Source organism: Scatophagus argus, chromosome 13, assembly GCF_020382885.2.
Source record: "Scatophagus argus isolate fScaArg1 chromosome 13, fScaArg1.pri, whole genome shotgun sequence".
NCBI classification, from domain to species: Eukaryota; Metazoa; Chordata; class Actinopteri; family Scatophagidae; genus Scatophagus; species Scatophagus argus.
The window spans coordinates 16,028,961-16,042,861 of record NC_058505.1 but is presented as its reverse complement, the minus strand read 5'-3'; the positions used below and the strand labels follow the sequence as shown (position 1 = coordinate 16,042,861).

At 40.8% G+C, this 13,901-nt stretch overlaps 2 protein-coding genes across 3 annotated transcripts; one reads left to right on the top strand and one right to left on the bottom strand.

The window, feature by feature from the left end:
- Positions 1-209: 209 nt before the first annotated feature.
- On the bottom strand, positions 210-4,508 carry LOC124068883 (UAP56-interacting factor-like). Its single transcript, XM_046407411.1, has 9 exons — positions 4,247-4,508; positions 3,921-4,061; positions 3,642-3,808; positions 1,989-2,137; positions 1,640-1,712; positions 1,426-1,481; positions 1,173-1,247; positions 895-1,021; positions 210-771 (listed from the first exon to the last, which is right to left on the bottom strand). Exons 1-9 carry the CDS (start codon positions 4,317-4,319, stop codon positions 670-672), a joined length of 963 nt encoding a protein of 320 aa, XP_046263367.1. The 5' UTR covers positions 4,320-4,508; the 3' UTR covers positions 210-669.
- A 26-nt stretch (positions 4,509-4,534) lies between these two features.
- LOC124068882 (CPD photolyase) lies at positions 4,535-9,490 on the top strand. Of its 2 annotated transcripts, none has more exons than XM_046407409.1 (10): positions 4,535-4,793; positions 4,976-5,310; positions 5,422-5,570; positions 5,871-6,053; positions 6,274-6,432; positions 7,051-7,249; positions 8,115-8,267; positions 8,384-8,505; positions 8,632-8,791; positions 8,896-9,490. In XM_046407409.1, the coding sequence occupies exons 1-10, from the start codon at positions 4,771-4,773 to the stop codon at positions 9,042-9,044; spliced, it is 1,632 nt and encodes a 543-aa protein (XP_046263365.1). In that variant the 5' UTR covers positions 4,535-4,770; the 3' UTR covers positions 9,045-9,490. The 2 variants fall into 2 exon arrangements, with proteins under 2 accessions (XP_046263365.1, XP_046263366.1); XM_046407410.1 differs by having other exon boundaries at positions 4,541-4,793; positions 4,999-5,310.
- Positions 9,491-13,901: the final 4,411 nt, after the last annotated feature.

Genomic DNA, 13,901 nt, shown 5'->3' with positions numbered 1-13,901 from the left:
TCTTGATAAAGCACCGATAGATCCTCTCACCATTTATAAACCCAACACCCACACCAGGATACACTGTAAGTGATACATGAACTACTGCACATGAAAATGTGAGAAGGAGATGGCAGGTTTCTCTTCCACAGCCAGATGGCACTGTTCAGTTACGAGAGATCTTCAGTATGTGTGCTGTGCCACAAACTGATCTGAAGCTGTGCCAGATCTTTAAAGAGAAACTGATTTATTTGAAGAAACATTACAAAAGAATTCTCAAAAATGTCAGAAAATGGATATTGAGAACATACGTGACACACTGTCAAATACCTCTCTTAGAAGATAAACTTCCGAGCAGACTTCATAATACCATCGAAAGCTCCGAGTCCAAAGGTGGGGAACAAAAAAAGCTCTTTCCTTCCCAGTACAGGACATCCACAATATAAACAGTGGAGAGCAATGATATGGACAATGAATGGGAACTAATTTTAAGCAAACTCTTCCACTGACACTTGTACAGTCGGGCTCAGTTGAGCTGTTGTGCAAGTTGGACTAATTTGTCCCACTCCTTCCCATTAGTGAAGTCAGAGGGTCAGCACGTCCCATCCATCAGAAAGGTGGAGTTCACCGTGTGGGTCTGAGCAGGACAGACGGGCTTCCGAGCATTCCTTGTCACAGTCTACTTCCTGGCTAACCCACAGTAACAAATCGGCTGCCTCTAGTGCTTTGTGCTGTGGCGGCACGCCGATCTTTTAGGATACGAAATCGCTCATTCAGGGTCATCGATGTTTGCTATGGAAAGAAAACACAGAACAGAGAAATGTTAATGCACTCCTTTTTAAAGACAATATGGGGTTATAAACAATTGTATTTATAATGGTCCTATGCCTGTGTATTTAACCATACAGCTCTCACCGGTTTCCCAACACTGTTGATGTCGAATTGCAGAGGCACTCCTTTTGGTATTTTCTTCTCCACCGTTTCCACCCTGACAGGAGCAGAGGTGGCAGCTGGGGGATGCAGGGTCCAAGCAGTGGGAGGTCTATAAAGAAGTCACAGAATGAGTAAGGTGTGAAGGTTATAACCAAAATGCATATTTCCCAATTTCATACTGTGAATAAAAAGATGTGTTTATGAAAAGGATCTCCTAAATGATGTCTAAAAGCTGGTGTTGAAGGGTTTGTGATATTTACTCAGGCTGAGTCCTGGCTGTGGGGTTGTCAATTGAGACAGTCAGGATTCCGCTGCTGGCTGCTGACGTGCGCCACCTGGTGACAGAAAAGCCGTATCTTAACCACACAAATGCGATGAACACTGACCCTAAAATGGTACACAATGGTCTTTTTTCCCCTCCAAGTGATTCATATTCTCAGTGAAACATACAACAGTGTAATACATGCAATTAAGCATTTTAGCAACTACAGCAAGAAGACAAAGTATACTCACTGGCGAGTTCTGACCGGAGGAGTGCGAGGATTTGGTTTTTGCACCTGGGCTTGTATCTGCAACAGGGAACAATGGACAAGAAGAATAAATGCACTGGTATATTAACATTTGGATTTTGTGTGATGGTGGCAGATATTACAGGCCACACATATGCCAAGAGAAAACAACAACTCTCAGTGGCACACATGCAACACACACAGATATAAGAGTGTACCTTAAGTCCTCTGCGAAAAAGAAATGTGGCCTGGCGCGCTTCCCTCTGAGTCTGCTGGATAGTTGGCAGCGGTCTGCATGAGTGCAACACAAAAAGTGTGCTAAATAACGGCCAAGTATTCAGACTAGGTCTATCAAAGTGTGTTATGGTATGAAACACCAAATATGCCGCATAGTTAACCACATCAAGTAGTAGATTTACATTTTACCCCACTCTAGGCTGCACCTTGTAAAACTAAGTCAAAAAGTTCTAACGTCAGTGGAATAATTACCCTTGTTTTAAAGGAAATTATATATTTGTATAAGTGCACTACAGGACTGTACACAAGTTGCTGTAAAGGTGTTCTCACCGTCGCTGAAGCTGAAATGGTCTCCTGACTGATGTTGCATTCTGGCCTCTCTGTGGATCCGGCTGCCTATACGGCCGCCTCTGAACCTCTGGCTTCCTGTACTGGGTTTCAGGGCGCTGGATGAAGGGTTTTGTTTTCTGTCTTGTTTTCTGAAAAGGTGAAGTGCAGTGGAGGACAGATACACTATGAACAAATGCAAAACAAGCACTGGAAGCCAATCGCAATCTTAAGGTCGAGAACTGGTTAAAAGGAGAAGTCTCCTTTTTTATTTTTGTTCTTTTACCGTGTTTCAAACCAGCATTAATACTTGATTTCACACCACAGACTCAGCTGAAATTTCATCCATATTAAAGGCATTTTCTTACATGCACAGAAAACAAAACCACCACTCAAACTGTAATTTATATAAAAAAATACTATGCTGAATCTATGAATGACTGAAATTAAGTGTGATTAAGCCTGATACTAAAACCTGAAATTAACTGAACAGACAGAAGATATCAGTGGATTCATTTTCAACTACAGGCCAGATAAAGGCTGTGGAAATAAATTATAATTTAAAGTATAATATAATTTGATAAGAATTAGAAAAAGTCAATCAATGTCCATGTGGGATAAGATAACTGAATATTAAGTTAAACAAGGAAAAAAAATGTTGAGGACACTGTGGCAGGCTTTGGTAGATCAAAGTTCCAATCACATCCGGTCAGATTCTCATCAAGCCCTTTCAACAGATAGTTCTGGGATGATGGAAAACAAAACGGAAAAGTTTTTATTGTCGTCTAGTGCAGACAACATCAGGGGCAGTTAAAGGAGTAAACCAGCTGGTCCTAAACATCAGACAGCAGCCATTGATGTCTGCTGTCAGGTGGCAGGATGTGGAGAAAACCACCTGTTGGCGTGATGAAGGTCAGGCAGATCAGGTCATTAAAGCAGGAGGAGTACAGTACGTTGGTGTGCTTGCTTGTAGACAAAGCAAGCAAAACTAGCCAAGGTTACCAAGACAACTTAATAATGCACAAGGTCTTTGAAAAGTATGTGAGATCTGCCTTTTGAGTCTCTCTTTGTCAGCTTGTACAGGTATAAGGTCCTACTAAAGTTGGTCAGATTTTTTTGCAATACCAGCACCATGTGGATAAAATTAAATTCTACTCCCAAAATTAACGTTATAATTAATGTTACCGTTTCTTCTGCTTTTCCCTCTCCTGTCTTTTATGTAGCCAAAAAGTTTTACACCTCTCATTTCCTCTCAGGGAAAAGAGGCTACATATAAACATGACGAGAAGGGCTAACAGTTGACTCCTACTTAAAAATGGACAATATGCCTTCTGAAAAACAGACAGACTTACAAGTTACACTTACACTTTGCATTTTTCAACATAGGCACAAAGTAAACATTTAACATGTTTGTCCTCTAACACCTTACACCTTTAGAGAGACAGTCTAAAAGGAGGGACTTCTAGCTTACTTTCTGAACAAATGCTCTTTTAATTATACCAGTCAGTTAATGTTACACACCCACAATAAGATGTGTATATAAATGCCAGTGTTGCCTGCAGTTTATAACGACATTTCAAGCCAATGTCAGAGACAATTACGAGAGCCTGGACGCGGCTGCCTTGGTGTGCACTCTGGCAGCATGCGCTCGGTTACCTGGTTGACTGCTGCTCTGCTAAATGTGCCGACTCGTTTCAGCAGGGCAGCTGGCCTCCTGGCTGCCAGTCCTGTGATAACTCCTTGACCCCGTCGACGACCCGGTGGTGGAGGGACCCTTCTGTTTTTTAATTTAGGTGCTGTTCCACCTCGAGGTACGCCACCTCCTGGCAAAGATAACAATAACAGAGGCATTACACATGTACAGAACTATTTCGACAGAAAAAAAAGGAAAAGGTCACCATTAAAGGTAACAAGGGAGAAAGCATTTGTACACACCTCTCAGGGCTGCTCCAGCGACCCTTGACGAAACTCCCTTTCCTTGGGTCAAACGGCCTTTCTTCTTGACTGGTCGGCGGTTCACAGTGGCCTGTCTCCTTTTTAACTGTTGCTCTTTTTTGTTTAACCGAATGATGTCATCTGTTAAATTTACCACAGAAGCATTGATAAATAGGGTGGTCTGCATGCTCAAATGAGATCTACTTAGCTAGCTAGCTAGCTAGCTACAGAAACCCCTCATCAGTTAAGTTAGTAACCGCTGGGCAACATTAGCTGGTATTCTATTTTAGTAACGTTTGTGTTAGCCATCGAAGACCTTAACTTACCTAACGACATGTCGACTTTATCGGGAACCGCTGGTTTCCTCCCCCGCCCTCGTGTGAAATCATCTTTGTTCATACTTTAAATCTAGGATAAACAATCCCTAGCGTAAAGAGAAAACAATAATAGCTGACGACGGTGCAAGCTGTTAGTCCCTTTAGAGGTTAGCTACGCTACAACAGGCGCAAGTCGACCCTCCTCCGAACGTAAACGGCGCTGCGCATGCGCTCCAAACAAATTCCATCTGCATTGTGGGAAATGAAGTTCAATTACGAAACTATCCACAGCGTCGCCATACCCATCGTCATACTGGTACTGGTGGTTTTTTTTATGTGAATTGTGGGAAATGTAGTTCAATTCAACAAAAACTGTATGTTACAAAACCCAACAGCAGTGTGCTCATGTAACCGTCTGCATAGATAGAAGTACGTTACGTGTGTCTCGTAACTAAAAAGACAACTACCTCGTCTGCCGTTTTTGTCTGTTAACTTTAGACTAACTCTCTGCGACTTCAAGGTTTATCCATTGCATGTTGCACTACATTTGGAGGAAGTAAGTTATATCTTTAACGCGACGGTATTTGCACAGGTTTCTCTATCATCGTCGACGTTGTCTGTTATTCAGTATCTGGCTTGCTTTTCAAAATGCACTCTCTCTTCATAATTAAGTCCGACATTTGTATCTTAACACGGTATTATCTCGAGTTTTTCACATTTGTCATGGTTTTCCTGCAGCTCGTCTTTTTTCTTTACACCAGGGTCATTCTTGAGGCTCATTGCCCACAGCAAGCAGAAACCCATCTCATCCTGCTTGTCTAAGTCACTCACCAGTCAAACCATCATGTCTGGCAAAAAACGCAAGGCAACATCTGCTGCTAAGGAATCCAGTGCCAAACAGCAAAAGTTGGCTCCCATGAAGGAGGAGAAGGGGGAGAAGAAGGAGAGAGCCGGGGGAGATGAGGAGATGGAGTTCAACACAAAGCGCCTTCGTTTTATATCTGACACTGAGAAGATGAAGCAGGGCTCAGAGGGTGTCCTGTACTGGATGTTCAGAGACCACAGAGTGCAAGGTAAATACTTAAAACAACGACTAACAGTGCAGTAAGACAACTGTTTTGGCTTGTGTTTTCTCCGTGTCTCCTTTGGCAACATGTTTTGTGTGTTTCCCCTCCGTGTTACAGATAACTGGGCATTGATCCATGCTCAGCAGCTTGCTGTGAAGGAGCACCTTCCTCTTCATGTCTGTGTGTGCCTGCTTGTCCCAAAATCAGAACTGTCCACTCTGAGGCATTACAGCTTCATGATGAAAGGCCTGGAGGAAGTTGCAAAGGTATTGTTAAAATGATTTTTTTTTTTTTTTTTGGCTAAATGCACTGACCACTGACCTGTAAACCTCAGAAGTACATTAGTCAGTTTGTCTCTATGCATTTAACTGACAGAAATGGCATTCATTCCATTAGTAGAGCACCCAGATCAAATGATATTACCGAACATTTAAATGCAAAAACGTTTCACTCATGACATCCAATCTCTTGGCACTTTTTCTCAGTACCTCATGATTTAGCTGCTTGAACCCACAACCAAGTGTCTGAGGCTTACCTTTGTTGGTTGGTCTGCTCCTACCTAACAGGAATGCAAAACCTTAGACATCCAGTTCCACTTGCTGCATGGTTCAGCAGGTGAAGTTCTCCCTGGATTTGTGACCACCCACAGCCTGGGGGCTGTGGTCACAGACTTCTCCCCCCTCAGAGAGCCACTGCAGTGGTTGGAAGACGTCAAAAAGAAGCTTCCAAAGGACATTCCTTTAATGCAGGTAAAAAGAAAAGTTGCTTTTGGAGAAGGAGAGAGTGTTGATAGGATGCTCTGCATTCTGGTTGTTTTTCTTTCTCTTATTATTGCCTTGCTTTTTGTGCTGTCCTCATTGCATTGGTTTTCAAAAAAAAAAACAAATATGAAAAATGATGTAATTGACCTCTTGTGTTGTCTGTATTTCTTTATCATCTGTTGTAAAGATCTTGTTTTCCCTTTTATAGGTCGATGCCCACAATATTGTTCCCTGCTGGGTAGCATCCCCTAAACTTGAGTATGCTGCCAGGACCATCAGAGGAAAAATCACCAAAGTTTTGCCAGAGTTCCTCACAGATTTTCCTCTGGTGGAGAAACACCCCTACAAAGCAACAAGAACTGCCAAAGTAAGTGCTGTGGCAAAAGTGAAGAGTACTTTCAGGAAGTTGTGATAAAACGCTTCTATGCTGTTGTAAGGAGAATTAAGTTTTGTATTTATGTTCTTATGTTACATTCAATGACATTTGTATCGATTAAGAAAACACAAACACAATTTGTTTTGTCCTAACAAAAGTTATTGCTTTGGAAGTGTTTTCTAAGATCAATACAAGGGAAAGTGGGCTGTCAGTGAGCTCATTCATGGGGAGGCTGGAAGTCACACTGCTGCAATAAAGCACTTCCTTTCAACCTTCAGCTTCTCCTCTCTTCTGCACATTATTTATTGATGAGTGAATATAAACAGTAGACTTTTTTTTTTTTTGACTGTCCAAGAGTTCCGAGTTTTCCTTTCCAGCACTAGATATTAAAGTTTTAGGACTGTGTACTTTCACTGTAGTGCCATGATTGATATGCCAGTCACTGGTTTGAGTCTCCTGGTAACATAAGCTAGGTGAAAGGTTCAGAACGTTCTTCATCTCTTTTGAAGTTTTAAGTTCTCCATAAAACCACCATGTATATTTAAGCTCATCACTGTCAGCTGTGACCTTTGCTGAATTATTCTTTTTTCTCCCACCTTCACCTTACAGCCAGTAGACTGGGACAAAACCCTAGACTCGCTGCAGATTGACAGATCAGTCGGAGAACCGCAGTGGGCTAAGCCAGGCACCAAAGCAGGGATGGCCATGCTGGAGTCCTTCATTGATGTACGCCTTAAACTGTTTGACACCCAGCGCAACAACCCAAATGTCGCCGCCCTCAGCCAGCTCTCCCCCTGGATCCGCTTCGGTCAGTAGTGCCATGAAAAAGATAGTTGGTGTAAATTGTGTGCATGCATAAATTAACTTTTTTGTACATCTTTCAAACAACTATTGACATATATCTAAACTTTCCTATCTGAGAACCTAGAATTGATGGTTAACTCACAGATATGTGTCTTTCAGAAGGAATATAAAGTCCTCAGCCAGGCTTTAGACCTGGTCATGGTACAATAACTGCTACAACATTCAAGGTGTTTAAAATCAAGTCCCCAACTAGTTGATAAAGGTTTCTCACAAGGATCGCGATTAGTGCTGCGACCATTTCCCCTGTTATTAATTTAAAGCTTGTGTTGAACTCATTAAATACCAAAATGTACTCCTTTCACAACGGCTTTGATGTTCCCACCCAAATCCATAATCCATACTATAATTTAATATATATATATGGCAGACAATCCTATAAAACTCATATTGAACTTTTAGAACCTCTAACTGTTATAGCTGGAAAAGCAATTGTTATTCCCTTTAGAAAATTAAAACACCACTATGCTGTCCACACTGGATCATGGAGATGCCCTGTATGCTCATACCGCTGACACTGAACCATTACCATTCACCACAGGGCTGCTTGGTTCACTCGGGGCTGCTATCACTCACCACTGTGAGGTGTATGAAAACACTGGGTAGTCATCACTGACATCCAGAAAGCATCAGTGTACGTGTGCTGCTATTTAATTTGCAGAGATATTCAAAATGAACGACCATGACTCCAGTTGACAGAACAGGTTAGCTTTGAAAGCTCCTCAACTCTTTTATCACCGCCTCCTCACTTTGCCCATCATTATCTGCCTCTTTTCTTATCCTCTTCAATCACCTCTTTATCCTCTCGTCAGGCCACCTGTCAGCCCAACGGGTGGCGCTGCAGGTTCAGCGCAGTGGGAAGAAGACAGGTCTGTCCGTCTCCTCCTTCATTGAGGAACTGGTGGTGCGCAGAGAGCTGACTGACAACTTCTGCTTCTACAACAAGAAATACGACAGCGTGGAGGGTCAGTTGAGAACGCTTTAAATTGCATCCTCTTCATTCTGTTGTAAGAAGTGTCACATTAGTGACTTGATTTGGATAAATTGTATGCTCACAAGATGATTTTTGTGTGGTGCTCAGGTGCATATGAGTGGGCTCAGAAGACCTTGAAAGATCATGCTAAAGACGAGAGGCCATATATCTACACGCGTGAACAGCTGGAGAAAGCAAAGACACACGACAAACTCTGGAACGCTGCTCAGGTACAACATTACACACATACAAACACAACAGGTATCTCAGGGTCCCTGTACGTGTTTTTCATCTAAACAAGTTTACTTGCTAGTCCATGTTAAGTTTTGTTTGTGTGTATTACGTGTCTCCATTAGTACCAGATGGTCACTGAGGGGAAGATGCACGGTTTCTTGAGGATGTACTGGGCCAAAAAGATTTTGGAGTGGACTTCTTCGCCCAAGGAGGCGCTCTCAATCGCTCTTTACCTGAACGATCGTTATGAGCTGGACGGGCAGGACCCTAACGGGTTTGTTGGTGAGGATATAGATTAAATTCTCATTTATGTAAGTGTGACACTGATTAACTGAATTACTTTTCTCACAGTCTAATGATCTCCCTACCGTGTTTCCCTGCTGTAGGATGTATGTGGTCTATATGTGGCATCCACGACCAAGGCTGGGCAGAGAGGCCCATTTTTGGAAAGATCCGCTACATGAACTACAAAGGCTGCCTTCGGAAGTTTGACGTACCCCAGTTTGAGCGAAAGTACTGTCCTAAAAACCCTTGAAGCATGAAATGCTTTTGAAGGATGGGAATAAAATGCTTGACAGTCTACATCTCCTACACCTTTACCTCAGGGAACATTTAAACAGCTTCTCAAGCAGTGGATTTTCTTTTTCAAAACATTTTATCATTGCTTGGGTTTCTTGTTTCTTTTACTGAATAATGTTTTATATGTTGACTGCAAGCTGTTTTCTGGTAGTTTATTGTACAATGAGCAGTTGCTTAACATAAGATTATGATCTTAGGTGTTTGCTTAGTATGCAGAAAGAGCTTTTTACATTGTTTTATGTATTTTACACAAAAGAGGCCTCTTTTCCAAAAAAATGTCATCCTCTGAATGGCAACTGTAAGTCACAAACTATTTTTGTTTACTAATGTTCACAGTTTTATTTTTATTCATTTACAGTTGTTCAGCTGCAAGACCTGAAGTAAAGCCTATGTTGCCTTTAACAGACTTGTTTCATTAATTTTTACTCAGAAGCATACACCCACACACAATCACTGTGAACTTACTGCATTTAAATTTCACATAGAATTGAATATACAGTATAAACACACATAAGACTACTCTTTAAGAGAATCTTTTGGGCACATAACTTTTAAAAAAAGAAAGATTTCAGCCACAAGTGTCAACAAATGGATAATAAAATAATTACATTTGAAAAACTCATGTCCTTAAATCCAAATTGAGGAACAAAAACAGACAGAAATGAACAATATCACATATCACACTTGCAGAGTCTGGGTGAACCATAGTTGCAAATGTGTTTTTACTGAGGAGCGATGTAATTAAACTCAGAAGCAGGTTTACCCAGCCTCATTAACTGCACCCTCGGTAGTGGATAAAAACAATCCCTTCAGGTAACAACATACTTAACACCGTTGCACAAATTACAATATGGAACCTCCTCTGTGTTATGGGCTTTTGTTGTGTTAGTTCATTTCAGGGGAAAGAAATCTATGTCTCCCAAGATTGTGTTTTTTCCCCCCTGCAAATTAGCTGAAACCAGTTGCTACAGTTACAGGGAATATGAATATTAAAGTTAAATATGTCACAGTGTAATTTACTGGTTTAAGGTCTGCAGCACATAAAACGGTTCCTTACATACTGGCTATGTGCCTTCACATGCTGCTGTAGATGAAGAGTAAGTTAGTTCTTCATTGGAAGGGTGGATGAACAGTATATCAGTTATATTTCCAACACAAATTGATTTAATAGTGTCATGTTTTCCGCCTCAATGCTATGGCTGACATAAATGCATCTATTCCATCTCTTCACCTCGTCCAAAAATAAATTCATGCTTACAAAAAAGAGAACAGTGTGGACTTACGAGCTGACGAGGACTTCCATATTTAGAGATTCTCCTTCTACCACAACTGTAAACAAATGTGCCATGTTTTAAATAAATAACTGCTTTATCCAGACTCTCTGTAGTACTTCACTTTAACACAGAGCTTTACATCAACACTAACTCAAACAAGATGTTGCTGGTAATCTTCAAGCTTTTTTGCAGTGGGACTACGGGTTCACCTGCTTTATGAGACACAGCAGATGATATTGAAGTGACGGAAAACTACCAGAAGTTAGAGCTTTGTAAGAATAATCACAGCTCTTTTTATGCTCACCCTGCTATTTGGCACCTGATAGAAAAATGTGCAATTGTGTGTGTGCACATTAAGATACACCTGAAATTAGCTCAGCTGTGTAAAATCACATGGCTTGCTCAGCCTGGAGCTGCTTTTAAGTAAGAAGCAGTTGGTTATAAACTCTTGTCTCTGAATATTGTATCATGTTCCCATTATCACTTCAGTGGTTATCAAATTAAGTGTTTGTGTCTTACTAAAAATGAGTGTCCAGTTGTTTTCTGAAATGACATTACCTTAAGATTGGTGTAACACAGTGGTGGAGTAGTTAGTACTGCAGAAAAGTTCATTGTTCAAACCCCAGCCTTTCTGTGTCCAGTATCTTATCTTATCTTATCTTATCTTATCTTATCCTATCTTATTGGTGACTCTAAATTGCCCACAGCTGTAAATGTGATCACTGTGATCTGGCGACCTGTTCAGTGTGTACCCCACCTCTCGCCCCGCTCCAAGCCCTCCACAACCCTGCAAAGGACAAGCGGTGATAGATAATGAATGGAGTATTAGATAATTTTAAGTTTTGGCTCAAGTGCAATAAATAAAAAAATAACGTGAAATAATCAATCAAAAGGAAAACAAATGTCACATTGAAGTAGTACCAAATTTCATATCAATCTATCCAATAGTTATTGACATTTCACTCTACAGACTTATTATGATTCATCCTCTGGGGATCGTCAATGTCATTGCCATTGATTTATAGCTGTAGAAACTGCAGAAATATGTCAGTCTTTACCAAAGCAGTGACCTGACGGACAGACTGACGTTGCCATCCATAGCACCACGTCGCCACCCGTCTTTGCATATCCAACTGTAAACACGGTTATAGTCACGGTTATAGTGAACAAAGGAGACAAAAGCGTGCAGAATCACATGCTCATACTTGCAGGGACCGGTTACATCACAGTTACAAATGTGCTTGTACTGACCTGCAATTTAATTGAGCACTGAGGCAAAAAACACATTTGCTCGATCTAATTAACTGCACTCTCAGTAGTGGATAAAAACAGCCACTTCAGCTAACAACATGCATTGCAATATGGAATCTCCTCAATGCTATGCAGTCTGTTAGTTAGACCAAAGTAAAAGAAGTCTCTCATGATTGATTTCCTTGTGCTAGTTAGCTGAAACCACTTGGTATGGTTATAGGGAAAAGGAGTATTTCAGTTTGATATAACCACACCATGAACCTCATCAGAGGATCAACAAATTAGGATTCATCCACTGGAGCCTGAATATTTGTGCAAAAATTCATTCACTGACCAGTCTCTAGACTGGAGCCATGTCACAGGGAAAATACAATCACAGCAGAACTCCTGTGTGCTGGGATTCACCTGTCTTTTGTGGAATAGCTTGCCTATAAATTGAATGGAGAGTTAATCTCACCCACTAAGGCTGGTATACAAGGAGAAAATGAAAACAGTGAAGTGGTACCAGAGTTTAATCACTGTGTAGTTGATATCCCTTTTCCCATGTATCTCCCAATATTTACACTCTCTGAATTACTTCTTTCATACACTGACATTGGGTGTAAAATTATTAATACATTTTCCTCTAAAGTACGAGAGCTTATCGCACCAGCTGTATCATGTCACGGCACAACCTTGACACTCCAATATTGGTCTGTACAAGCAATTTACAGGAAGGTGGGAGAGAAAAATGCCATCAAAGGGTGTTTATTACGTTATCATTCACTGGCTAGGTTTGTTTATAATAAAACTGATTCCTCACAGGCTCACATTTGCCCTGGAATCTCTGGTCATGCATTAGTATTTAAACTGTGCCCTAATCATTTTCTATCCATTCATTCAATTTTTCAAATAGGCTTTATTGGCATGACAATTGTACGTGTGTGTGTGTGTGTGTGTGTGTGTGTGTGCGTGAGAGAGAGAGAGAGAAAGAGAGAGAGAGAGAGAGAGAGAGAGAACTGAGCGGGTCTAGCAAAAAACAAAACATTTTTTAAAAAAAAAACTAGCAGGTCTGCCTTTAGCATGTCATATCATATTGTATCATGCATTTTAAAAACCTTTATCACGCTGTATGTAGGAAAGCAGAGGATGTGGGTGCATGGAAATTATCTGGAAGATAAAGGCATGTATACTGTTTTCTGTCAGGTGGAAGTGTCTCCACTTACTCAGAGCTACCAGAGCTTCATGATGATAAACAGAAGTCGAGTCGGAGCTCTGAGGAAATGCCAGGTCTAAGACAAACCAAAAGGGCACAAAAACTACATATATGAATATTTATTAAGATAAGATAAAATAATCCTTTATTAGTACCACAACTGGGAAATTACAGTGTTACAGCAGCAAACAGGATATAGAGGGTGCAAAACATGCAGGGATAAGGGAAGGATGTGCATTCAAAAAATAAATAAATAAATAAATACACAGGAAAAAAGCAGCTGTACACAGTACAGAAAAGAAAAAGACTATTTACACTAGAGTCCCTCAAGTTATGATTAGTGGATGGATTAATTATTGCACACATCTGTTTCAGAGACTAAGTATGTAGGAATGTATGTATTCCTGATGACTGAAATTAACTCTTGAAACTGAAGACACTTAAAGTCAGCAGAAATAGCATTTCAACAAAATGCTTATGCTATTTGGTCTGACATAAACGGAGTGAATGTGGAGACTGTCCTGGACTGACATGAGAACAGGGTACAACACCTCTTCCGCAGTCTGTAATGCTGGTGTTGAATTTTAAACTATGTTGCTGGTGTACAGGGCTGCTGATGGAGCCACAGACCAGCCCCCAAGCTTCTGTCTCTGCTTAACACATAAGGTCAAGGTCATATCAGTCTCATGTCTTGTTCTTCACAACTGCTATTCTTAGAATGATCTTCGAGCTCCTGTCAGACCATCAGTGTCAGTCCCCATCCTCACAATACATTAAAACCCATGTCATTATGACACACATTACTTCAGCTTCACTGCAGTGAATCCTCCTCCTCCATCCTCTTGTCTCTCATATGCTTTTGTGCTTCTGTGTTATCTGCTGTCCTAACACTTGTCTGAAATGATCATATTGGTGTCATAAGAATACTGTTGAAGTGGTGCAGGGCTTAGGTTTTCATCTCTTATCATCTGCTCCATTAATAGAGGTGCTCTATAGGATTACTGTTACGTAAACTATATCAATTATTGCTGAATTATCAATTAGTATACAATTATTTATTTGTAATAAACAAAAATTGTAAGTCTAATTCATT